The 26,600-nt window shown below is 42.7% G+C and overlaps 1 protein-coding gene across 4 annotated transcripts; it reads left to right on the plus strand.

The window, feature by feature from the left end:
• Nucleotides 1–59: 59 nt before the first annotated feature.
• CDCA2 (cell division cycle associated 2) lies at nt 60–26,600 on the plus strand. 4 transcript variants are annotated; one of them, XM_054049607.1, is made up of 15 exons: nt 60–296; nt 2,445–3,028; nt 3,521–3,651; nt 4,520–4,673; nt 5,486–5,596; nt 6,157–6,392; nt 6,855–6,942; nt 7,437–7,654; nt 8,091–8,169; nt 8,766–8,818; nt 9,629–9,769; nt 10,495–10,669; nt 11,168–11,367; nt 11,762–12,640; nt 25,730–26,600. In XM_054049607.1, the coding sequence occupies exons 2-14, from the start codon at nt 2,515–2,517 to the stop codon at nt 12,602–12,604; spliced, it is 2,943 nt and encodes a 980-aa protein (XP_053905582.1). In that variant the 5' UTR covers nt 60–296; nt 2,445–2,514; the 3' UTR covers nt 12,605–12,640; nt 25,730–26,600. The 4 variants fall into 4 exon arrangements, with proteins under 4 accessions (XP_053905582.1, XP_053905579.1, XP_053905583.1 ...); XM_054049604.1 differs by lacking the exon at nt 25,730–26,600 and adding an exon at nt 13,494–15,536; XM_054049608.1 differs by lacking the exon at nt 25,730–26,600 and adding an exon at nt 13,494–15,536 and having other exon boundaries at nt 4,523–4,673.

Genomic DNA, 26,600 nt, shown 5'->3' on the forward strand with positions numbered 1-26,600 from the left:
TGAAGCCCTGAAAGCCTTTTGATTGGTTGCGTCTTGTCACGTGGGTGCCACTGGGTGAAAGGCCCGGCTGGTTTTTTGTGGTCGCGCTGTAGTAACGGTTGGGGTTCTTCCGCGCGTGGGGCGTCAAAGAGTCCTCCTCATCCCGTGAAACCGCGCTGTATCCCGGGAAGGGAAGCGGGTTTCGGGACTGGCTGCCCTGAGCCGTGTTTCCAACGTGTAATTTTGGCTGCCATGCCTGTGGCTGGAGGGGGAAGGGAACCGAGAGGGGCGGGAGCGCGGAGGGATACGCGGAAGAGGTGCGCCTCGTTTGAATGGTGGCGGCGGGCGGGATGCGAGGGAGGCGGTGAGAGGCGTGAGGGGCGGGGGGCGAAGAGGGGGAGACGGGGGTAAAGGAGGGGGTGCAAAGGGTAAAGGGAGGGGCAACTGGCGAGGGGCATTAAAGGGGGGATCATCTGGTGGGGGGGCACTGGTGAGGGGAGTAAATGGGAGATGGGGGCGACTGGTGAGGGGCACGAAGGGGAGGGGGGCACTGGTAAAGGGGGAAAAGAAGGGGAGGTATGAAGGGGTAAAGAGGGGGGCAAGTGGTGAAGGGACTGGAGGGGACGGGAGTGACTGGTGAGGGGGTTAAAGGGGAGGGGTTGACTGGTGAAAGGGATAAAGGAGGAGGTGGGACTGGTGAAGGGGAAGGGGGTAAAGGGGAAGGGGGTGACTGGGGAGAGGGGTAGAGGAGAGGTTGGGGTGGATGGGGAGGGGGTAGAGGAGAGGTTGGGGTGACTGGGAAGGGGGTAAAGGGGAAGGGGGTGACTGGGGAGGGGGTAGAGGAGAGGTGGGGGGACTGGGGAGGGGGTAGAGGAGAGGTGGGGGTGACTGGGGAGGGGGTAGAGGAGAGGTGGGGTGAATGGGGAGGGGGTTAGAGGAGAGGTGGGGGGGACTGGGAAGGGGGTAAAGGGGAAGGGGTGAATGGGGAGGGGGTAGAGGAGAGGTGGGGGGACTGGGAAGGGGGTAAAGGGGAAGGGGGTGACTGGGGAGGGGGTAGAGGAGAGGTGGGGGTGGATGGGGAGGGGGTGGAGGAGAGGTGGGGGTGGATGGGGAGGGGGTGGAGGAGAGGTGGGGGTGGATGGGGAGGGGGTAGAGGAGAGGTGGGGGGACTGGGGAGGGGGTAGAGGAGAGGTTGGGGTGAATGGGGAGGGGCACGAAGAGGAGGGGGCAGCTGGTGGGGGTAAAGGAGAGGGGGCACTGCTGAAGGGGCTAAAGGAGAGGGGGCAACTGGTGAAGGGCATAAAGGGGAGGGGGGACTGGTGAAGGGGGTAAAAGGGAGGGGGCCAAATAATGAGGGGTAAAGAGGATAGGGGGCGGCTGGTGAGGGGTGTAGATGGGAGGGGGTGGTGGCTGAAGGGGCATGAAGGGGAGAGGGGCGGCTGATGAAGAGGGTAAAGGAGAGGGAGCGACTGGTGAGGGGCAAAGGGGGGCATCGGTGAAGGGGAGGGGGCGACTGGTGAGTGGTGTGAATGGGAGGTGGGGGCAACTGGTGAGTGGTGGGAAGGGGAGGGGGTGACTGGTGAAAGGGATAAAGGGGGGGGCACTAATGAATGTGGTGAAGGGGAGGGGTCAGCTGGTAAAGGGGGTAAAGGAGGATGGGTGACTGGTGAGGGACACGAAGGGGAGGGGGAACTGGTGAGGGATGTAAAGGAGTTAGGGGCGTGAAGGAAAGGGCCATCTGGTGAGGGGTGTAAAGGAGAGGGATTGTGCCCTTGAGGGCTGTGAGGGAGGGGAGAAAGAGGAACGGGTGTCTGAGGGGCGAGGGGGAGTCAGTGCTGAAGGAACTGGGCTGACTGGGAAAAGGGGAGGCAGTCAGAATTGTACAGGGATGCCTCACACAACCATGTCGTTGGTGTAATGGGGTGGGTCTGAGCCTCAGCTGCCAGTGTGGGCTGAAAAAGGGGGATATAAACACTAAAAAGTGGTGTCTGCACTCTTTCAAGTTTAGCTTGTGTTGTGTGCAATACAGGAAAATGCATTGCTGTGTGGAAGCAGAGTTTCAGAGTGACTTGACTGCTTCTTTGACTAAAATCAGAGACACTAAATGCAAAAGATTGTTAGAATCTTAAATTTTTCCAGTTAGTATTAAACTGCTGATGCTTGGAGCAAAACCATTGTGGTACCATTGCACTTAATGTATTTTATACTAAGATGAAGTTGAAGTTTGAAAGCATTTCAGAATGTGTTTCCTTACTGGTGAAACACTTCCATTGCAGGTTTACATCGCTGTGCATTTTCCTTTATAGCACCAGCCCTTTGCATCCTTCCTGGAGGCACAACTGTCCCTTCCCACGATACTGTGAGACCTTGATCAAACATCTTGATCCAGGAAAAGCCTGGATTTGGTAGAAGTTTGAGACTGGTAATCAACTCTTGCTCTTCCCAAATCTTTTTCTTTTTGATAGGTACCTATAATTACAGGTTGACTGTAATTATACAGGTTGACTGAATGCTTCTTAAAATAAACCACTAGCAATGCACAGGCGATCCAAGAATAAAAATGCTCGCCTGGAAGATAAGGAAAATCAGAGTGGATTCTCTGAAGAGTGGGATGAGGCCTCTTTCCCTGACCTGCTAAAAGACCAGAAGATTTGCAAAGTGACTAAATCAAAAGAGGTAGAGGCTTCCAAGAACAAGAATTTAAATGACGGGAATCCCATACAGGTGCAAAAATGCAGCCTGAATTGCAACAAAGGCTTCGAAGAGGAATCGTACCACAAAGAGGAGGATGCTGCCATCTGTTTTGATGCCCTTAAAGGGGGTGTGGTTGGTGAACCTCCCTTCCCCTTGAACAGCAAGGAGAACTTGTCAAGAAGTAGGCCTGTTCCTCCTGGGGATGAATGCTACTTGACACCCCCCAGGGACAGAGCAGAAGAGAAATCGTATGGTGGAATATCGGAGAAACGCAGGGAAAAACCTGTTGATTTCGCAGCTCTAACAGTTACTGAATTTGGCATCACTCAAGAAAGCCTTACTAAAGGATCTATAGGTAAGACTGGAGTGACTGTTGTCCTCCTTGGAGGGACATCTGGAGGTCGTCTAGTCCCACCTTATATCAAAAGCTTCATTTTAGGTCAGATTCAGATTGTCTGGCTGAGCTTGGATGTGCGCAAGGATGGGACTGTGGTAGTGTGTGGCTTTAATTCGCTGCCTATGGGTTTTTTTTCCTCTGGTCAATGAGTTTTGCAGGGAATAATAAGACAACATCTTCAAGAATGGGTAGGCAGTTCCTTAAGGAGCAATTGGAAAAGTAAGAGGGAAGATAAGTCCATACTTGTTGTGTAGTTTAAATAATATTAACTTGCTTTTAAGCAGTTAGTGTGCTTTTGCTTGGGTAAGTTTCTTGAACTGAGTAGCCAACTCTGGGTATTTTCATAAACAACATAAATCCCTCTTAAAACAAAACAGAAAAATTATCATTTTAAAGCTTTAGGTATTACAAAAAAATTCTTTTGCTTTCCTCCTTCTTCCCCCAATTCAGGGAAGTCTCCAACTTTATTAAAATTTAGACGAAGATCAACAATTGGATTACGAGGGTCGCCAGAAAATAATGCCCTTATTCAATATATCGCCCAACAGAGAAGCAAGATGCAAAAAGAGGCTTATACACAGGTGAGAGTCTTTCTCCAATACCTGATGTATTGGGAAGAAGCCAGTAGAAGGTGTAACCCTTCCAGTACTGAAAGGGGCTCCAGGAGAGCTGTGGAGGGGCTTTTGATCAGGGAGTGCAGGGACAGGATGAGGGGGAATGGTTTTCAGCTGAAAGAGGGGAGATTGAGATGAGATCTAAGCAAGAAATGTTCTCCTGAGGGTGGGGAGGCCCTGGGACAGGTTGCCCAGAGCAGTGGTGGCTGCCCCATCCCTGGAGGGGTTCCAGGCCAGGTTGGATGGGACTTGGAGCCCCTGATCTAGTGAGAGGTGTCCCTGCCCATGGCAGGGGGTTGGAACTGGATGGGGCTTTGAGGTTCTTTCCTACCCAACCCATTCCATTATTCTATAACCATAGACTTAATTTTGTTGGCTTCTGTTGGATACCTTAATATGGGATAATGGGATGTTAGAGGTCTTGTTTATGTAGAGCTTGGAGTCTTTTCTCCCTGTCTGGCTTTCCTAAGTGTATGAGCTTTTGTTTAGCTTTACTTACCTGCCTTTGCCATGCTTGATTTTTGGCTAATTAGTGCGCTGATCATTCAGGGTGAGGTAAATACCAGCATAAGTGACTTGAGTTTTGATCAGGTGTTTTCTTAACTCATCTCAGAAAACAAAGTTTGGATACAGTCTAGAAGGGCTGATTGTGGAAGGCAGTAAAACTTAACAGATTTCGTGATACAGTTCCTTTTTTGCCTGTTTTTACCATACAGCTAGAATCGCAGCCGGATTAAATACAAATTTGCTGCTTCTCTGAGTTTGTTTTATGCTGAAATACAAAGTAATAAGGCTTCTGTCAAAGAAAAGCCTTACGAGGTGAATTCTCTTTTAGCAGGTTAGTCCTTTTAAACAGAAAACTGTCAGGTCGCTGAAGGACAAGATAGATGCCTTTCAAATGTCTTTTACATCGGTACAAGAAGCCGAAGGGGAGATTGGCTCCTCTGGACCATCACAAGTGGAGGAGGGTTCCCCGGAAACAGGCTACTGTAAGTTGATTGTATTTCTTGCCAATGATTTACCTTAAACATTAGGCTTCCCTTTAGGCCTAGAAGTATTAAACTACAGACAGTTAATAAAAAAAATAACAAAACATTTCCTCTGTAAGGGTTGGCACACATGTTTTGTGTTTGGTTTGAGGTTTTTGGTTTGTTCAAACCTATCTTATTTCTTAGTGCATTCTGAATAGTGGTTTCTTAGAATATCCTCTGAAGCAATATGAAGACTAGTATTTTTTTTTTTGGCTGTTTTCTTAATTTTGCTTTCTACACTTTCACTCTCTAAGTTACTTTTCACTAAGCATTTGTCTTTTCACTCTTTTTCCATGAAACTTGAGGATGGTTTTGGCTGTTGTAACTGTTAAATCTCATGATCATGATGCAGGCTTTTGTTTTATAACTTCTAAGTGAGGTGGTTTTAGAAATTCCATTCTGTTACAGTGGTATTAACATCCTTATTTCTCAATGGAAACTAAGGATTAGAAAAGCAAGTTTGGGCAGTGCTGTAGTAACTGAGAAGGTGACAGCGTAAAACAAACTGCAATACTTTATTTCTCTGATATTGGTAATCTTACTGACATTTTTATGAAAAGAAGAACTTGCTTTGCTTTGAACATTTGGTAATGTTTCTCTCAAAGCAGAACTAAATGCATATGTGTTCCTTTTCCTTACTAGAAGGTTACCTAGCATTTGGAATCTCACCAGCCTTTTCACAAAGAAAAAAGTGTTCATTGAAAAATCCGAAGTTTCTTTGTGGTTTATTGTTTGGTTTCTGTTCTTTTTTTTTTTTTTAATTGCTGCAGCTCAGAACAAAGTACTTATTACAAAAGAGCAGAACCTGGAGCTGAGGAGTGACAAGTTCATATCAGACAGCAGTGGGGCTGATCTGAAAGAAAACTTTAACCAGACCAGCAGTAAGTCTGATAGCAAGATGTGACTACCATGGCAGTGTTGCCCACTGTACTTTAGAGAATACCCTTTTTTTTTCTTCTCCATTTACATGGATGAGAGAGAAATCCTTAAGGAAAATCTTTTTTACTTAATGGTGGGTGGTGAGGCCCTGGCCCAGGTCGCCCAGGGAAGTTGTCTGCCTCATTCCTGGAGGTGTTTAAGGCCAGGTTGGATGGAGCCTTGAGCAACCAGATCCAGTGGGAGGTGTCCCTTCCCATGGCAGAGGGTGGAACTGGATGTGCTTTAAGATCCCTTCCAAGCCAACTGGTTCTGTGGTTCTAGGATTGATGCAATGCTCCCTTTTTACTTTTGTATGTTTTGTATATTTCTCAAAAGATGAAGTAGAAATGTGGCACAATAATAGCAGACATTCAGAAATGAATGGATTTTTTTGAGGTGCCATGTGCTGTCGGTGCACAGCATCCTGTCAAGATGAGTGTGTTTGTCATTCATGTTGCCAATACTAAAGTCTTCTCAATTTTACTTCATCTTTAACTGCCATTTCTGTTGACTTGCTCTAAAGATTTCACTTCTGACTGCATCACTAAAGATGTTGGAAGCACTGTTGTCTCAGATCTAAGAAAAAAGAGAGTTAGTTTTGTGGAAGAAGTGAGCTTGGAGATATTTGATGAAAGCAAACCACCCATCACACCAGTACAGACAAGGAATAATTCACTAAATGAACATACCCAGAGCGGCTCCCGCCTGCGATCGGTGTTGAAGAAAACACCACTGAAGCAGTTGATGGACAGCATGAAGGTTGGTTAACTGACTTATGTGGGGGTGCTGACACTAAGGATGACCTTCTAGAGTTGTTATTGAACTAAGAAGGTGAATTGTAGTTAAAGATATACTTTTTGAATAATTTGTATTGCATCAGAAATAATTTAGTGCTGCCAATAGATTTGCTGTTTGGGCTTAGTTTGGTTGGATGGGGCCTTGGTCAGCCTGATCTAGTAGGACGTGTCCCTGCCTGTGGTGGTGGAACTAGATGATCTTCAAGGTCCCTTCCAACCCAAACTATTCTATGATTCTATATTATGAGAAGATCCATATGTGTTGTTGAGTTTTATTCACTTAAAGAACGGGTAGAGTTTTTTTTAAACAACAGAACTGATAATGTTGCTTTCAGACAAAGTTATTTTCATTTTTGATTTAAACGAGGAGAATATTGTAATTAAATTTTATTAAATAGATTATTGTATCACTTAAATTTGATAGGAATACTCAAATGATTCAATTGATGGGGGAGGAGGTGAATGTCTTCCAGCCTCCAGTTGCGCAGGAGTCTTGGAAACACTGCAAACAGGTCAGATTCCCCTTTTCTTTTTTAAATAGGCAGATTATTATGTGGGATCATAAAGACTTGTTTCTTTGCTAAATATGAAGAAGGATATATATTAACCACCACCTGAGTAGCTCATGCATGGCACCCTACTGCGTGAGGTAGAAAATAAGGTTGCCAAAGAAAATAACATCTGTTAAAAAGAAATGTCACGCCAAAACTTCAGAAAACCTCAAATACCAGAATAGAATCACCTGTTTTTCAAGAAATTTTGCATTTATCATTTGGAACTTTTGGAACAGCTCATCACTTCTAGGCTTCTGTTTTCTTTCTTTAATTCTTGAAACTGTAATAAGGCTTTAGTGAAAATTCAGGTTGAATACAGCACAGGTAAAGGTAGTATTTTGCTGTTTGGTTGGGTGTGATTCGTAAAAGAATGTTAAGAGTTGAAAAGGACTCTTTTCTATGAAGGTTTGTTTTAAATTCACTAAGAAGCCTGTGTGGTTTTTTTACAACAGAGAAAACTGGAAGCTATAGCTCTGAGAAGCCAAAGAAAAGAGTAACTTTTGGAGAAGTTCTAAGCCCAGAAATATTTGACCAAACGTTGCCTGCAAGTACTCCATTGCACAAAGGCGCGACTCCGGTCCGTCAGCCCAGCTTGCAAAATAATAGCCCTTTTGCAAGGCCAAGTCTTGTCGACGAACCATTATCCCAGCCAAACTTTGATTGTGATGATGTAAGTGTTTAGCTGGTTGTTTCGGTTTTTTAGCTATAAACGCAGCCTCTTATTTTCTGTGAATGTTGAATTTTTGATTCAAGCTTGCTTGGTTTTGAAAAGGAGTCACTAAAATGTTAAAATTGGGTCTGCTCAAAGCTTTAGAATGGCACTGTGAGCTTTCTTTTATGAATTCTAAATAGTAATTTAGCCTGCAGAGCTGCTTTTAAAGTCGAATACTGGTAGCGCATGAAATGTTTTTGCCTTAGCTTATGTCTGTACTTTTGATATTGTATTTCTTTTTGCTACTTATATGTATATAGCGAATGAACTGTGGCATTCTTTAAGGGGAAAAAAACTCAGTTGCCTGGGTGTTCCAAACACTCACGGAGAAGGTGTTTCTCAGTGTGTATCGGGTATAATATAGTGCCAAAAAATAAACTTGTTTTGTTTAAAGGAATGCGCTGAGCCTCTTGAAGAGATGGTGGAGGATTCTCTTGCTGTAGATGACTTCTTACCTGTTGCCAATGCAGAAGGTAACCCCAGCATGTATTTTTGTCATTAGATAATGCATCTGTATCTGAAAACTGAGAGCTGACAGAATGTTTTGTTTCTTATGCAGGGGATATATTTCAGTTGTGCTCAAATTCAAATGCTTCCTTCAAAAGGTCCCTGCAGCAGCTGCAGTGTTTCCATGTTTTTGCTAACTGAATGTATTTGACCTTGTGTTTTTCTGTGAAAATGGCTGCTCTAATTACTGCTTGGACTTGCTGTCTCGATTGTGATACTGTAACTTTGATGTTTTTGACATAAGTAAGATGGCAACAAGAAAAAAGTTGAGAGAGGGGTGTAAGAGAGTGTGTGTGTGTATCTCTGTGAAAGCTGTGTTAAGCCCCTATTTCTTTATTACCAAATCCTCGCTCATTTTATTTAGCTCTCTCATCTAAAGCATGCTTTTAAGTTCTTAGTTTGCCATGTTTGATAATCCTTTATGCAGAAAACATTACTTGGGACTAAAATGACTCAACACACTGTGAATAATGTTAGAATTATGTGGATAACTTCCTCAAAATGGGATTACCTTTTTGTGTCAAAACTGAATCAGTTTTCCTATTTTCTTTATATATAATAGCAGACACTGACAAGGCTGATACCTTCCTTTCAGCAGAAGAACAAGGTGTTAGCGTAAGTTTGTTGGTTTTTTTTTTTTAGTGATGATGTTTCTTGTGGTATTTTTAACTATTTCAGGCAGAATTGTTGTCTTTTATACCTTCTGGTGTTCATAGACTTTTATTCATAGGATCAGGGACTTGACTTATGGGAATCTAATGTTATAATGACAGAAAATTGAGGAGAATGGAAACAGTTTTCTATCTGCTTTTTCTTCTTTGGTTTAATTCATTTGAGCTAGAGGCTAACGAAGTCAAGTTTATCCTGCAACCTGTGATGACTTCGTTATCACTGAAGATGTGATGGTGTTCCCAAGTCCGGTGCTAACGATCTTCAGTCTTGTTACCCTTCCTGTCAGCCAGCTGTAAGGCAGGCAGAGTATCATACTTATAACACTTCTGGTTTCTGGAATTTTAATGTGCATAGAATTTATAGTACAGCAATTTCTGGAAGAAGTGCTTTCAGGGTTTAGTGCCGTGCAGTTCTAGTGTGCTTTACTGGAGGAGGAAGGCAAAAAAAATAAAGTAGTATAAACAAAGTAACCCATCTTCTCTGAAGGCAATAGCAGAAGATGAAAATTTACTGTTTTATCACTGGAATGTCCTTTTTGTACAAATAGGACTATATTGTACTGTGTGAAGAGACTAGCTCTATAAATCTTAATTTCCAACTGTGAGTGTCTGTCTCTTCCAATCTCATATATGAATTAACTGACTGATTACAATGGGATTCTTGAGACTGTTGGACTGTGGTGTTTCTAAAACAAGTGAGGATATATGTGTGCACATACGTGTGCCAACAACTTCAAATTCTTGTTCCCAACAGTGCAACATAAATTCAGAGGGGACCGATTGCAGCATCTCAAAAGCCACAGATACTAAGGATGCTGAAGAGGCTAAAAATCCGAGAAAGAACAGGTCTCAAAGACAAAAAAACATAACCACGTCTGCTGCCAAAAAGACACAAGTAAGTCACAGCCTACTGCAAATCCTGAACACGGATCCTTTACTTCTCTGTCCGAATGTCTCCTCTTTTCTGTGTTTTGTGTGATGGTTTTGATCTTTACTACAAAGATATTCTGAAGGACATTATTTTTCCTGGTGCCGCCAATAGTCTCTGTCATGCAGATCTTGTTTTCCTGCACTTACTGCAACACCTCTCTCATTAAGGCTGAATAGCAGAGTTTGAATACTTGCAGGGCAAAAAGGATACTTTATGGAGGTGGAGGGTGATGGTGGTCACTTTTGAGGCTTCAGGGACAGAAAATGAGTTTGAGGGTCTTCTCTCACCAAGTGTATGCAGTAGTAGTTCTTTCAACTTGCCCAGGTATGTGCTGCTGAAATATTGTAAAGGTTTGAGGCTTCTACTGGAATTTTGCTTCTATGTATTGGAAAGGAAAGCACGTATTTGTTTTCAAAGTAAGCGTGAATGAAGAATCTGTAGTTTTGAGTTGAAAGATTCATTTTTTTGACTTCTAGATTTGGTTAAATGAAACAAATATCAAATCTCACGTTTGAGAAGTTATTCTCCTTTGCTTTGTGCTTTTGGATTACTCTGTAGGTGGCAGAACGAGTGGGACATTCATTTTAGGGGAAACCATTATCTGTCATAATCCAGTAATAGTATCTCTTCTTGGAAAATATTGTACGGGCTCATTGTAATTACCTACTCGGCCTTCTCAATCTTTTCAGAAAGCAAAACGTGCAACCTATGGGAAAAGAAGAAAGAAAAAAGTGAAAAAATCTTTATATGGGGAAAGAGAGATGGCTTCAAAGAAACCTCTTCTCAGTCCTATCCCTGAGATTCCAGAGGTTTTCTCTTCTGCCTCATCTCCATGCTCACCCAAGGCAAATGCATTTTTTACAGGTAACGTGGGTTTTAGTTTTGTTTTGCCTTGCTCTTCGTAGTCCTTCTAATTGTTTATTTCGGCAGGTACATAAACACTCCTGTTGCTTGTTACCCAGGCACAGAACTTGCGATGAAGAGCCCCGTGCACAATTTCTTACTTTTAATTGCTTCTATAATAGAGTCCAAAGAGTAGATTGTAGATTAATAATCTTCAGCTGATTAGTAGTAGTCCAACTCTTGTTGGACTCCGGTTTAAAGCTGGCAGAAATAAAAGTGCCTCTCTGTACTTTGACTGTTGTTATTTTCGTATAGTTTCTAAAGTGGGTAAGTTGGGCACGGAATGTGCAATAGCTTCCTGGCTTCTTTTACACTAGTTATCTGCAGTGGTTGTTTACAAGGTTACTTTAAGTAAAATACTATAAAGCTTATCTTGTAATATTTAAAAACTATTTTGCACATCCCGAAGTAGAGTCAAGTAACCACATGCTCGTTCTAATTCAGAGGATGTGTTTTTAGGTAATATCAAATCCGGGAATGCTCACAAGGATGTTCGACAGAAGTCAATTGTTAAAAGAAAGAGAGGGAAAAGCGTCGATGCGGTTCCTGTGTGTTCAGGCTCTAAGGACCTGGATGCTCCGGAAGCCGGCAGCTCTGATGATGTAGCGTTTCAGGTGTCGGATGATGATCTGAAGTCCCTCTCTGGTGTTGATCATAAGGTAACTGCTATGCATAAAGATACTGCTAGAAAAGAAGTCAGAACTGTGCTTAATGCTGTTGAATCAAAACCAAAGTGTTTTGAGGGAAGAAAAAGACCTAACTAAGTATGATTAAGCATTGGAACGGGTTATTTGGAGTGGCCATGGAATCTCTGTCCTTGGAAGGGAGGTATTCAGAACTCAACAAGGCTTAAAGCAACATAAGCCAGGTTCCACATTGGACCATATTCCAAGATAAAGGATTCTGTGTGTTGCTGGTTGGGATTTTTTGAGGAGGATGAGATCTGTTGTGGGGGAACAGTAGCACTTGTTGAATTGTCAGCTGTTTGAAACCAGGTTTTTTGTGGAGTTGCTTTTGCCTATATTTAAAATACAATTATTTTTTTTTTTCAAGCTTTCAGACGTGCCAGATGCAAAGTGTGTACTTGGTACACCTGAGTATTTCCAACAAGGTAAAGAGGCAGCGTGTGCAAAAGAGGCAGAAGAAAATGGTTTCTTGATGGAAAATGAGAAATTACAAGGACAACTCCCACCTAAGGCAGAGCAGCTCAGCAGACTGGAATTCCTGGAACAACAGGACACCAGCGTACCTGAGGGAGCCCAAGGAACTCGGTGTCCACAAGAAGATTCTGTAAGAGGTAGTCTAACAAGAAAAAGAAGAAGTAGTAGTGCCATCTATTTTCCTCCTGTTGAAAAACTGGGAATAATTGGAAGCAATCTTTCAGCTTCTCCTTTTAACATTGAAGAAGTCTTATCTGCTCCTCGCCTACAAAATGACTCCTTGGAGCCTCGTAGAAGAAAGAGTGATAACAGTGGTGACAGGAGAGTGAGGCGCAGCATGAGACTACATAAAGATGCAGAAGCTGAAGGGCTTGCATGGATTCAGATACCTAGTGAGATTCAAAAGAACCCTCCCCTCCTCGCTTCTTCTGGCAAAATGAGGAGAACAATAAGCACATCCATCCTTAGAGAATCTGAGAATGTTCACCATCTAGAACAAAATCTGATCCAGTTCTCAGCCCCAGGGAAAGAGAACAATAACTCTTTTGACCTTGCTGATCGTCCTTGCAAAAGGTGGAGGAGGAAAACCATATGCTTATCCGCACCTCAAGAGACAAGAACTTCGTCTCAAACTTGGAGAAGGAGCATGACCAATTCTGTATATAAGAAGGACAGAAACAACAAAAAAAACTCTGAAGAAGTAGAAATACCTCTTGAAAGTAACTCTAACGTTTAGTGAGGCTTCAGCTACCTCTGATTTTCTGAAGTGAAGGTCAGTATGACATTCTTAGTTCTCTTACGTGCCATTTTCTTCTCTCTCCAACATATGTTTCTTTGCTTATTATTTCCTTATACATTTTCTGGATAACATAGAACTGATTTTCCTTGCCTTGGTGCCAAAAATGCTTGAGGATCTGAACTGTGTGGAAGATGTAGCTTGGCCCAGAGCATTGGTCTGTGGTGACAAGTTACTTTTGAGATGACTGGGAGTTGATACTTATCCATATTTTGCTGATAGGGCTCCTCCCTTGTTTTAGAAGAAGAGATTGCAAGCTTAGGATCTTGTTATATTTTTGAAGTTAGTTTAATGTAGATAAACAAACAAATTTGTGTTTAGTAGTTAACTGTGATGTTGTAAAGCATATCATTGAATAGTTTGGGTTAAAAGGGACCTTAAAGATCATCCAGTTCCACCCCCTGCCATGGGCAGGGACACCTCCCACTGAATCAGGCTGCCAACACCCATCCAACCTGGCCTTGAACACCTCCAGGGATGAGGCAGCCACAACCTCCCTGGGGAACCTGTTCCAGGGTCTCACTACTCTCATAGTGAGTGAGAAATTCTTCTTTGTCCAATCTAAGTCTGCCCCTCTCCAGTTTATACCCATTCCCCCTCGTCCTAACACCACGAGCCTCTGTGAACAGTCTCTCCGCAGCTTCCTTGTAGCCTCTTCAGGTACTGGAAGGTCGCTTTAAGGTCTCCTCGGAGCCTTCTGTTCTCCAGGCTGAACAGGCCCAACTAGATCAGGCTGTCCAGCTGGAATTGCTTGAAGTGTTAATGTTTCTCATGTGCTTGATTTGAAAAGCAGTTTATAAGGAACAAGCTACATGAATTTTTCTTCCAGATTTCAAAAATATTCTAAAAATTCCCTTGAGATTCTCTGCAAATGAGAAAGAAGTGACTTCTGGCCTGCTGGAAAGAGTGGAAGGCGGGGAAGTTGGTACCATCTTCTGAAAGGACTTTGCTTCACCTTCTGGCATGAACAGGCATAGAGTTTTTATAAGTAAGACTGACTTGTGTGTTAGAAAGAGTTAATGAATTATTCTCTGGTGTGAAGGTTTATAATTTAAAAAAAAAAAAAAAAGCTTTTATATCTTTGTGTATAACAATAATTTTAAAAAAATTAAACTGGCTAAGGGAGAGTGAAACTTTCATCACACAGTAAAGCTGAGCTTCATTTCTGGACGTTACTTCAGTGTATATCCAGTGCTTATTGTTCAGTAGCTGACCTGTCGTCTTTAGGCTTTTCATTTTTCTAGCCTGAACAATGTAATAAAACGCGATGTCTGTAGGTGGTCTACCTAAGCAGATGCTGTTGCTCTCATTTTTCATACTGTTCCGCTTCAGCCTTAGCGGAAATACCTGTGCCAGCTTGAAGGAAAGAGCATTTTGTTGGAAACTATCTCTTCTGTGACCTTGTTTTTAACGTTATTGATGTAGAATAAAATACTTCATGTACTTGGCTGCTTTTATAAAGCTTAACAGCAAACAGAACCGTTTCACTTTTATGCATGTCTTACTTTACAGACATCATCAGTTTTTCCCAAGACAAGGACTCCTAAGGCAACTTGAACAAGCTGTTACAAGCTGTTCAGCTCTTACTGCTTTAGAAACATTGCAGTTATCCTTGATGTTTTATTTTGGGTTTTGCTTTTATGTCACCATGAAAAATTTGGATTTGGAAGCGGAATGACGATAGTTGCTTGGGTGGAATCTCATTGTGATAGCGGCGTGTCTGCTTACCAGGAGAGGGCAGCCTGGCATGAGATTTGATGGTTGTGACTGAATCTGAAAATAATACCCTAACATACAAAATCTTTGCTGAGATTCGAGCTAAGGTTAAAATCTAAAGTTCCTTGAGATTTAAACTAATAATAGCTGTTACTTCTAACCTTCAGGGGAGAAAAAAAAAATCAAACCAGCAACTGAACTACATGCTGGAATTACGCTAGAAAAGCGAAACACCTATGTGCTGTGTTCGGATGTGACTATGGAAATCACATTGCATTTTAAACGTGGTAGAGCACTGCAGCTGAGGTGTTGGGGTTTGCATAACGACTTTTAGATAACAAATCAAGCAGTAAGTGAAACCTTTGGAGACTGTGGGTGTTCAATACCAAACAGCAGACTTGAATAGTCAGGTCAAGTAAGGAGTTGTCCTGGAGGAAGAGGTAATATAGTGGTATGTATGATACTTGAAGGCATGATATAAAACGCTGCTTAGAACGTGCTGTTGGTGAACACGTTTAATGTTTTAAACCATTGTTGCTGTCCCATGCATCAGCTACAGCAGCAAATTCAAAGAGAATTCCCTCTCAAGGCTTCTTGAGTGGATAGGTTAAGTGCACTTCAGGTAAAGTGAAGTGTAAGTAAAATTGGAAGAGAAGAAAACAAAGCTTGAATTTTCCTCCTGGCACAGTCTGGTTAAAAAGGATTGTTAGGAGTTATATACATGTGCTTAGTGGCAGTTTGCATGGCTTCAGGAGGGTGAACCTGTGGAGGAAGAAAGAGGTCGTAATTAACGGGGCTTAATCTGGAGAGGATTTGAGAGACTTCTTCGGCTACGCAGGAGCTTGTTTTAAGTCGAGGGTAATAATCTGTTCTGCATATCTGTGCTGAATGGGACTGAAAAAATGTTTAAATTAGAGAAAAGTGTCTCTGTGAAACATTAAGAAAAAGTTCCAGCAGTAGTGATAGTTGAGCACGGGAATGCTTTGCCTCAGGAAGTTGTGGAATCGCCATCACTGGAGGCTTTTAAGAACAGATTAAACAAATATCTGTCAGGAATGACATATGAGCCTTCCTAGGGGCAAGAATAGGGCCTGGATGGCCTCTTGAGGTCTCTTCTGGCTTTGTTTTTTGATTGCTAGACATGAAGGTTGCAAGACATTGCAAGATAGAATCTGTCTTGGAATGGGGAGCTGGAGAATTACTAACACTGAGGGATTCAGGAGAGGATTCTTCATGCAATGCTGGTAAAATAGTCTTAGTGCTTTAAACATTCAGATCTCCTGTGACTTGCTGCTCTTCTGAGGAAGAGTCTCTCTAGACTCTTGAAATAGTGTAACCCACAGCGTGGTGGCCATGCTGTCACGTAGGGAGGGTGAGCTCTGTTGATTGCACGCTCTCAGGAATGGATTTTGATGGTATTCTGTCACAATAGGTTGGCTCAGTCACTCAAACACAGCCTGTGGGTTTATTCACAACAAAGCTGTTGGACAGAAGGAAGTCAGCAGTGTAGAACTGAGCCGCGTGTTGGTTTGATGGGTAAGCGTCACTGTGTGGTGGGTAGGACTTGGCTGGTGTGCTCTCCCATGTCAAGTCACTGGTTGAACTGGTTTTGTGCCCTACCGAGCTCCATGTCAGTCTGTATTATCATAAAATCACGGAATGGTTTGGGTTGGAAGGGACCTTAAAGCCCATATGGTTCCAACCCCCTGCCATGGGCAGGGACACCTCCCACTGGATCAGGTATTAAATATATTGGGTATTATAGCAGTGTCTGGATCAATTCACGGTGCTGGCTGGTCTCTTTCACCTCTTATATCTCTCCCTACTCTTCTCAGGGAAGGCTTTTTCTCCATCGAGGGTTGTTACCAAGATTACTTGTGTTTTGAAGTACTTCGGTATCACTAAATTCTGCATTGTATGGACTTTAAATGGCTTTGAGTGTGGTAATAGCTGGTGCTGCGTGTATCGCTGGATAATTGCATTTAGCAGATTGCCATGTAATTATTGTGCTCTGACTGATGCAGAGGACAAGTGGCAGGGCCTAGAAAGACTGATTATTTTGCCACTCTGTAATTACTGTATTATTAATAAGTAAGAGTAATTACATACCGCTTTTGTGCTGTTCTGTGAAGTGCAGTCTGGATGCAGTTTCAGGTAGGTGAAGGAGTATTGCGCAGTTGGATTGGTCTTCAGTTAACTTTGCTTAATGTGAGTGAGCTGAAGATACAAAGAACAATAATACTTGAATTCTTTAGGAAGTTTTAAGGAGAAAGTGTTATGTTTTCCAGGAATTATTTTGCTATAATGAAGATACCAATGTTACAAAAGTGAGAGTGGTTTGACTAAGTTTTTTCATATGTGAGATAACGGGTGTAAAGTAGCTTTTTCAACCTGATGCTTGTGGTAAGCAGGGAAGAGAGGAATAGCAGATACCTTTTTATGACTTTAAAATAATCAATTATAAATCAAGCTTATAGAATCATAGAATAGTTTGGGTTGGAAGGGACCTTAAAGATGATCTAGTTCCAACCACCCTGCCATGGGCAGGGACAAACTTCATCCAGTCTTCAATTTATTTCTCTCCTGACCTGATTGAGCAATAGGAGGGGATGCTTATTTCTCTACTTCTGACTAATTGAGCAATAAGAGGTGATGCTGAAACACTCAAGTGTTGCGTATAAACGTCACTGTTGTGTGTTCGTCTCATCTAGGTGCTGTTTAGAAATGCATTCAAATGTCTGCGCTATTCTCTTCCTACCCTCACTTCTAGTTCACTTAGACCCGGAGAGTCAGTGATGAACTGATCTACGCACAAGGGAGCAAACAGAAAAGCATTGTTAGATCTATGTATAAGGAAATGGAGAGGGGAGGGAGGAGAAGCTGTTGGAGGGTGCCAAGTGTAGCTTAAGCACACGGGAACGGGAGTGGGCAGTGAAAGAAGTTCCATTTTCAAGCTGCTAACAGGTAGGTGAGCAATGGAAGTCGATCTCAAAGTGTAAAGTGTAGTCTGGCTGGAGCACCTCTGCTGTGAGGACAGGCTGAGAGAGTTGGAGTTGTTCAGCCTGGAGGAGAGAAAGCTCCAGGGAGACCTTGGAGCAGCTTCCAATACCTGAAGGGGGGGGCCTACAGAGGGCTGGGGAGGGACTTTTACCAAGGGCATGGAGTGATACGACGTGGGAGAATGGCTTTAAATTGGAAGGGAGAAGATTTAGATTAGACATCAGAAGAGATTCATCACGGTGAGGGTGGGGAGGCTCTGGCCCAGGTTGCCCAGAGAAGTGGCTGCCCCATCCCTGAAGGTGTTCAAGGCCACGTTGGATGGGGTTTTGAGCAACCCGATCCAGTGGGAGGTGTCCCTGCCCGTTGGAGGGGATTGGAACAGGGTGGACTTTGAGGTCTCTTCCAACCTGATTCATTCTAAAATTCCTTTGCATTGCAAGCTTTTAAAATGAGTTAAACTGCAAATCAAAATGTTTATATTGAAATAAGGTAAGGTCCAGTTTCACTGTGTCCTGGTGGAAAAGACAAAGTTGTGCCTGTGCCTTATAGATGCGAAGCTTAATGTATTACCTTTGTAATTAAGTCATGCCCAATTTACAGAACAGAGCAATTAACTACTTTACCCAAACTTTGGAGGCGGGGGGGGGAAGAAGAAAAACCTGTGCGCGCTGGGAATGAGGACATGGAACATATTCCCCAACTCAAACCTGAAAATTCTGGTGTTAGTTTTGGGTTGTTTCCAGTGACCCCCTGACTCCCATCTTCCTGCCCCCCGCGCGGCTCTGGAGCTGGTCAGCCGTTTATGTTTTTGGAAGGGAGAGGAGACAGATATAATGAATGGCTTTTATTGTGCAATATTTCAACCCCCTTTTTTTTGACTGTGTTCGGATGGGATGGAAAATGTTCTTTACCCTGCGCCACAGCCAAAATAAACAAAAGATATTCCCTAAACCTGGATGTGTGTTTCACTCAAACTCGCAGTAGTTCGAACTCTACTCTTAAACAAGAATTCAGTTTGACAATTTTTAGGGCTTGTTCAGCTGAATCGAACAGCCAAAGAAAATACTTGGGGGGAGAAAAATTAAATAATACACATATTTACAGCTTGCAGGTGGCATTCATTTTTGTGGTCCAGAATATTTAGCTTTAAGAATTTGTGTTTGTTGGTGGATTTGAAAAAAATATTCTTAATTGTCTTTTATTAAAAAAAAAAAAATTTTTTTTTTTTTTCTGAGAATAGTCACTCTGAAGGAAAATACATTTTATGTATCTCCCTGATGGGTGATAAATAGTTGCGATTCAAGGCTTCAAAAGTTTAGGGTCTACCAAGAAACCAAAAATTCTGCAAATGCAAGATCCAGCAGACTTTGCAGTAAAACCTCCTTGTGCCGGGCTTCTGGGTCCACTGAAATCTGGATTAAATGGTTTCTTTACATTGCAGGTTTACTGCTGAGTTTTAGCATTTCCAACCAGTTCACTGAAGACCTCGCACTTTGTAACCGAGCTATTTCATGTTGTGCAACGTGTTTTATAGTTTGAACAACTGTATTTCAGGGGGACATTATCACTGCCTACAGCTCCCTGGAAGGAGGTTGGAGCAAGGTGGGTGTTGGTCACGTCTACCAAGTGACGGGCGAGAGGAAAGGGACACGAGTTGGATCAGGGGAGGTTTAGATTAGACAGCAGGATAAGTTTCTTCACAAAAAGAGTTCTCGGGCACTGGAACGGCTGCCCAGGGTAGTGGTGGAGTCTCCATCCCTGGCTTTAAAAGATGGGTAAACGAAGTGCTCAGGGATGGTTTAGTAGTGGACATGTATGGCTGGACTTGATGATGCCAAAGGTCTTTTCCAACCAAACACTTCTGTGATTCTGTATTTATTATTAATAATAACTTAATATAGTTATTTATGCTCAAAGGTCTCCGACTATTGTAATAATGAAGAACTAAAACTAAATTACCAAATCGGACACCGTGCCTTGGACAGCCCCCACTCTGCAAACAAATCTCTTATTCCTCACAGTCCCACCCGAGAAGCAAAAATCCCTTTGAACAAATAATGTGCACAACTTTTCACGTTTATAAATAGATAAATGAGACCTTTTTTTAAAAAAAAACATGATTAAATCATTAAGAATTACAAATGAGGTGTCTCAAAGTTGGAAGAGAAGTTGCAAGGACAAATGGTGATGTTTCCTCGAAAGCCTTGATGAGGTAGTAAATCAAACAAGGTAGGAATTGGAAAATTGGGCTTTTCGTTCCTGCTGTGGTCTGGCTTTGTGCTGTTCTTGAATTAAGATGTTGCTCATTTTCCTTGCTCTTTGTCTCATTTATTTGCCAGCGGTTGTTACATCAGGGTGAAAAAATATGGACTTAATATCCCCATCCATTAAATCAACTCAGTTATCCTGAAGCTCCTTCTGAAGCTGCGCTTTGCTCTGTCATAAATAACCTGCCTACGGCATACAAAAGTTTGGACAAACAAATGCACTTAGTTCCATGATGAGAAGGTCAGTGATGCTGAACTTGGGTAGTAAATAATATCCACTAATGCGAATCTATTAAGATTGGGAGGGAATTCAGGTTCGAACTGCGACTGGGTATGTTGAGTATCCTCGTGTGTGCTGTTGAGGAAAAAGTAATTGTGTGGGTACAAATATGAATGGTGAGTAAAAAGGTCATTTTACTTTTCCATCCAGAAAATAAACATCAGAACCGTGGTGTGTTTTGCAAGGGAAGCTTTGGAAGGTTTGTGTAAGAAATACGTAATATTTATGCGGCTTATCTTAATGCTAAGCATTGTGTAATACAAGCTATGGAATATAAGCCTCAAATGTTCACTTTACATTTGTCTTGCTTACTTCTCACAGTAGGGATCGCCCGTGCCTTGCTGAGTGTTCCCGTGTTCCGCCGCTTCAAGTTTGGAGTGTGCTGCCTCCTGTTCTGCCTCGCTTATCTTCTTACTGCCTTCCCATTGCTTCTTTGTTTCGCTTAATACACTGATTTACGTCCTTGCGAGTCGCAGAAATGACGAGTTGGTTCACAGAGGGATGACCGAAACGGGAAAGCAGAGCGGTGGGTAGCGCAGAGCCTGAACGCAAACACACGATATTGCAAAGCGGTGCTGCCAGGACCTTTTTCTAATGATTGGCACAGCACCGCTTAAAAAAGCCGCAAAAGCCTTGGTTGCAGCCAGGTCGGTGGTGTTAAGTGCCTTGGAATGGCACTTCTGTGTAAGAGTTAAAGAGTTAAAACTATAAAGCTTCAGGTAGAACTAACTGTGTGGTTTCATACTGCCCTACAGAATAGCCAAATCCTTAAATCGTTCCTCTTTTATTAGCCAAGAAAATCTCTGCTTCTGAAAATACCTTTTCTCTCATTCCGCTACGGATCAGCGAGGGGGTAGGGACGTGGGGTGGTAGTTGAGGAGCACTCTCAAACTAAATCCTAAAACTTTCCGTATTTTTACCCTGCCTTTCTGCTGCTTTCACTACTGAATGCAGCACAACCGGTACGCCCGTGCCAAAAGCTGTTTAAACAATATTAAGATGTTTTCTTCAAACTTCTCCCTAGGAAGATACTCTTTTTCAAGAGGAATGTTTTCCCTGGAGCATTACATCATGAATTGGTTCAGTTCTTGGAGTAAGAAATTGGACCAAATGGTGGAGAAGGTCTCCAGGGGAAACATACTTATGCTGTTAAGTATTCCCACCAGAAAGCTTAGAAACCGCTTACATATTACCATTCTGTCCACATTTAGCCTTTCACCTTACTGCAGCTGAAGAGAGGGAAAGAGGGGGGTAGACTTTTTTTAAGGAAACTTGAACCTTCTTTGTTTTTGTCATTACACTTTTCCCTGCTCTTATTGTATCTCATGAACTGAACTCTGGCAATGGAACGTCTCATTTTTGACAGCGATGCCGCATGAAGATGCCTTTGTTTTGTAGGCAAACTGTTAATGAAATCTTCATTATGAAAGCTTCGTTGGAAACTCTGAATTTAATGGGTTTTTTTGAGGATTAAAATGAGAGGAAGCTCTAAGAAGACCAGAGGATAGAGGGATTTGGGTAGATTAATGCGACAGCAGCCAGATGAACAACGTCTGAGCTGTACCCATATTGGGTTTCCTCTTGCGTACGGGCTGGTTCCCTGTCAAAGATAGAGGCACTTGATATGGTTTCCTATATCAAATTGAAGTCTTGTAACAAGGAGAAAAACACTCAAATTTAGTAGTGCAGGTCAACAGATTTTTTTTCTTTCTTATTTAACGTGGTAGTTCTGCTCTGCAGAATTATTCTTTGAAAGCTGATAAGCTTGCGGTGGCACAAAGGTCAGCATTTTGTGTTGTAGACAGTTCAGGACCTAAAAACATGTTCCAGGTGCAAGTTGGACTTGAGAAAGTTTTGAATTGTTCATCTTGAGTTCACAGAATTGCCTTACAGGATATAAAATGAAAATGCATACTGATGTAGTAATAATTTCCTGGACAACCTTGTCACAGGGCAGGACCTTAGTGGTTCTTCAGTGGCTTGAACTCTGGACCATGAAGCTGACTTTGAAAGGAGGCACTTCGGAGTCGTGTTCCCACCAGTATTCTGGGCAAACCATGTCCTACTGCCCCAGGCTGGTTTGATGGGCAAAGAGAGGGTTTTTTGTATCCCACACCTTTTGTTTGGCACCTTGGAATCACTCCTTGGAAAAACAAAACCGAGCGAAAGCTTAACTGTGTTTCTTTTTCTCACTCAAAGCGTGTGATACTCCACAATCATAGGAGGCTAAAGAGAAGGTCAGGCCCTACAGATGCTTTCTCTCTCCCTATTTGATCTCTAATCTTTCTCAAAGTGAGGAGGGTCTTAAAGAAAAAAAACACTGGCAGCTTTTAATAGTTCGTAACAAGAAGGACCATTCAGCTGGTCCAGCTGCTGAGGGATTGGAGCTAAAGTTGGTGACTGGAAATTGGCACAGGATTGTGAAAGGCTTCTGCCAAAATGTATTTAAATTACGTAATCATGTTAAATACACACTAATTACACTGTGCATATTACAGTCACGTTATTAAATCATTCAATAACAAAATGCGTAGTAGATAATGCAAGGTTGGAGGAAGAGAGAGACTCTGAAATCGGTGGGAATAATCCTGACAGCTGCAGTGGGTTCTAAATGAGAGCTTAGAGGTAGCGCTACGTTATTCCAATAGGAGAAAAGGCATAATTGTGAGTTTGATCAGCACTTGGACCTGTTGTCCAGAACCCTGGTGCAACCAGCTGTTTAGAGGTTTAATTTCTTAGAATCATACAATGATTTGGGATTGAAGGGACCTTAAAGATTATGCATTTCCACCCCCTGCCATGGCAGGGACACCTGGATCAGGGGCTCCCAGCCCCATCCAACCTGGTCTTGAACACCTCCAGGGATGGGGCAGCCACCACTGCTCTGGGCAACCTGTTCCAGGGCCTTCCCATCTCCAGAGCAAACGACAAACCAAATTAGTGTTCTAGTGCTTCTCTGAAAATTAAGCTCCATCATCTGTCCGGCATCCTCAGCTACGAGGCTGGACCAGAACTTCTACTGGACTTCCCTCTGTCCTCTATGTGAAGTAGTAGCCCTGCAAATGCTTCCACTTGGGAATCGCCTGGGTTTGGAGAACTGGTATTAGGAGTTTGAGAGAAATTATCATCAGGAATTAAATTTAGATTCTATCAGTGCTTTTATTTTAATCCGTCAACTCAGTCAAATTTAAAAAATTAGAGCAGCCCTCTTCTTTCCTGTCTGCTGGATCGTGGCTCCTAATACACTTCTGATCTTGTCTGAATATTGAACAGCCACTTCATCTTCCTCCTAATGTTAACAAAATGTAAAAAGATATATTTGCTTTTGCTTCCTTTCTCGACCATTTTTTCACTGCAGAACAAACTTTTTCAAACTGCTTACACCAGATGATTTAGTGGTATGGACAAATAGTCCCCACTTGATTAAGATGAATGGTAGCTGTATTTGGAGCAATAGTAATTAAGACTCCCATGGCAAGCAAGGAAAAATAGCAAATTAATCTACTAAGAGCTTATGGGGAAACTTAAATTGAAAAGTGTTCTTGAAATCCAAAATTCTGTAACTCTAGTAAAATCTATTTTATTAAAATAAGATTTATTTTTCATAGACTCAGGAGGTTGGAAAAGACCTTAGAGATCATCAACTCCAACCGTACCTGTCTACTACTAAACCATGTCCCCAAGCACCTCATCTACTCACCTCTCACCTATTGGTTTTGGCTTTATATTTTGATATTTATATATTTTGAATTTTAAAAGACAGTAAAAATGCAGTAGAAGCTTAAGACTTGAATTTCTTTACCAAAAGGGTTCTGGGGCACTGGCAGAGGCTGCTCAGGGCAGTGATGGAGCACTGTCATGGAGATGCTTAATAGGTGGGTGGATGAAGTGCTTGGGGATCTGGTTTAGTAGTGGACAGGTACAGTTGGACTTGATAATCTCAAAGTTCTTTTCCAACCAAGTAATTCCATGATTCTAGAGGTGTGGATATTGCAGAAGTGCATCCAGAGTTTGGTGCTTCAGTTTCTACATGTGTAAAATGAGATGTCCAACTCTTCAAGCAGTGGAAATCATATTTACAGTGTGAAAAACCTTTGAGACAATGCCTGGGCTATATTGTTTTTAACTGCTTCAATACCAGTTTTCTACAGAGGAGAAGCATTTAATGGCCAACGGCGTTAATGTTGTTGCTGTTCAGGTGCGACTGATGGGCAAAGCCCAAATGGTTTTGGCATGGGGCTACTTTTAGAAGAGAGGTGGCTTGTTCAGCTTTTTAAAGTCCTTAAGATATTGTCTTTTATACCTATGATTGATTTATTTGATATTTATGCAGTTGGCAGGGGGATTTGAAATATAACATAAGCACTTCCTGAGATGTCAGTACTCCGATGTTAGTGGTCTGAACAAGGATGTAATTCATATCTGCAGGTGCTTACTCTGGTATCAAACACTTCAATAACATCATGCTTGTGGAATCCGGCGCTCCCCAGTGTCCCATTTGTATCCTGATATGCCCACGTCTTTCCTATGTGTGTTTTTCTTTCTTAAGGAGCTCTCATTTCCTTCAATAGGATATGTTTTATTTCATCCTTTTTCCTGCATTTACTCATATTAATGTCACCGCATTCACTGGTAATAGCTCGGCTTGGAAATAACCCGTATATCCCTGAAAACACCGGGCCTGAAATTCAATACCTGCGATACTTTATTAAGAAAGAAGAGATGTTTAAGTGAACAGAGGTGATCGTTTCTTTTTGGACTCTGATTTGCTCTAACCTGTTTAAAGGTTCTTCAAGCGTGCTTGGCTGTAGCTGATGGCCATCTCCGTTTTTCCAGTAGGCAGCGCTTGAGAGTCTTGGGATGAAAGTTTTGCAGGGTTTTTCTGCCTAATGGCAATTCTGGGCCCCTCACTACAAGAAGGATGTTGAGGCTCTGGAGCGTGTCCAGAGAAGAGCAACAAAGCTGGAGAAGGGGCTGGAGAACGTCTGACGAGGAGCGGCTGAGAGAGCTGGGGCTGTTTAGCCTGGAGAAGAGGAGGCTGAGGGGAGACCTTATTGCTCTCTACAACCACCTGAAAGGAGGTTGTGGAGAGGAGGGAGCTGGGGTCTTCTCCCAAGTGTCAAAGGACAGGACAAGGGGGAATGGCCTCAAGCTCAACCAGGGGAGGGTCAGACTGGATATCAAGAAGAAATTTTTCACGGAAAGGGTCATCGGGCACTGGCAGAGGCTGCCCAGGGAGGTGGTGGAGTCCCCATCCCTGGAGGTCTTTAAAAGACAAGTAGATGAGGTGCTCAGGTACATGGCTTAGCAGCAGACACGAATGATTGGACTGGATGATCCATGAGGTCTTTTCCAACCTGGTGATTCTATGATTCTGTCAGAGGAATCCGCACCTTTTGTAGGATAAAGAGGCTGTAGACATCCTTTAAGCTGCTCTTAGGATTTCTTTAGATTGAAGACAACAGGAGTCTGGTGATGGGCTCCTGCTTGTGAGTGAGTGTTGGGAAAGGGTTGGATCAGCTGGCACGCTTGGGAATGTATTTTCAGCTGATAAGGGGCCTTATTTGTGCTTTTTGTGGGATGAAACCTTATCTTTTTTTAACTCCTTCATCTTTCTCCCATTTTCCTCCGTTTATGGGAAGCAAGCCTTTCTGACAGCCCCTTTAAGTGAAGGAAATCTCATCACTTGGTTTGCTAAACACATTTCCATGTTTTGTGGGTTTGAAGGATAAAGCACCATGAAAACAAGTGCTAGTTAGGAGTTTATCCCTTCTCTTGTTCCTTTTCCCAATTGCTTTGTAGATGTCAGTCTTCGTAAGCCTCCTGCAGACGGGGAGAAAGTATCTGATGTGGGAGGACTTGAGATTTCCAGAGGATATGGAGCTGATTACCAAATACAACAGCGGCAGGACGGATCCCATCTCAAACGCTCCGAAATGCCACAGCAAGTTTTCAGTCAGGAGACCTCATTGGAGAAGCATTTTGATTAAATATACTGGAGCGTTCTGTGCACGAAATCTTTGTGCAAAGATAATAACGGGGAATAAAATCACAGGTGCCCTTTTTATTATTTTTATGGAAGTGCTCATCAGCTGTAGCTTTTCCCATCCCTTGGGGAATTTCCCTTCCCTGAAAGGTGAACTTCACAATATCTAGTAGAACCTGAATGTTTTCCCCAGCTGGGAAGCAATGCAGCGCTGGAGTCTCTAGTTAACCGCGCTATACTTGGGGAAGTTTTACAAGCCGTAATCTGTTGGAACAACTCACTTGGGTAAGTTAGTGCTTCGCTGTAAACTCTTATCTGGGAAAATGCAGTGAACGGGAATGCTACAGAATAAAGGGTCTTGCTTGCAACTTGAGCTACCCCCTTTCACAAGGTGTACGATCTCTACGTACGCATTTTACTACAACACCAGCCTAAGCTGGATGTTTGTTTGCAGCATGAAGCGGTGTGGGGCTGTGTTGCTAATCTTCAGCTGGTGGAGTAACTCCATGTTCACAGTGGAAGCCGACCCATTTCTTTTTATTGCCGCAATATTTCCATTGCAGTCAGGTAGATTTCCTGAGCTGTTTTTGCATTAAGCTAAGCACAAAAATGGATTGAAATACAATCTTTGCCTGAGACTGTATGCTTTCTTCTTATATTGTGATTTTGATATACATGAAAGTACAA

Source organism: Cuculus canorus, chromosome 26, assembly GCF_017976375.1.
Source record: "Cuculus canorus isolate bCucCan1 chromosome 26, bCucCan1.pri, whole genome shotgun sequence".
NCBI lineage: Eukaryota > Metazoa > Chordata > Aves > Cuculiformes > Cuculidae > Cuculus > Cuculus canorus.

Excerpts from the sequence above, each read along its gene's own strand:
- CDCA2 (XM_054049607.1), top strand. The coding sequence starts at position 2,515 with ATGCACAGGCGATCCAAGAATAAAAATGCTCGCCTGGAAGATAAGGAA. Across the intron at positions 4,674-5,485 it reads TTCCCCGGAAACAGGCTACT|CTCAGAACAAAGTACTTATT; the intron begins GTAAGTTGATTG and ends TAATTGCTGCAG. Across the intron at positions 7,655-8,090 it reads CAAACTTTGATTGTGATGAT|GAATGCGCTGAGCCTCTTGA; the intron begins GTAAGTGTTTAG and ends TTTTGTTTAAAG.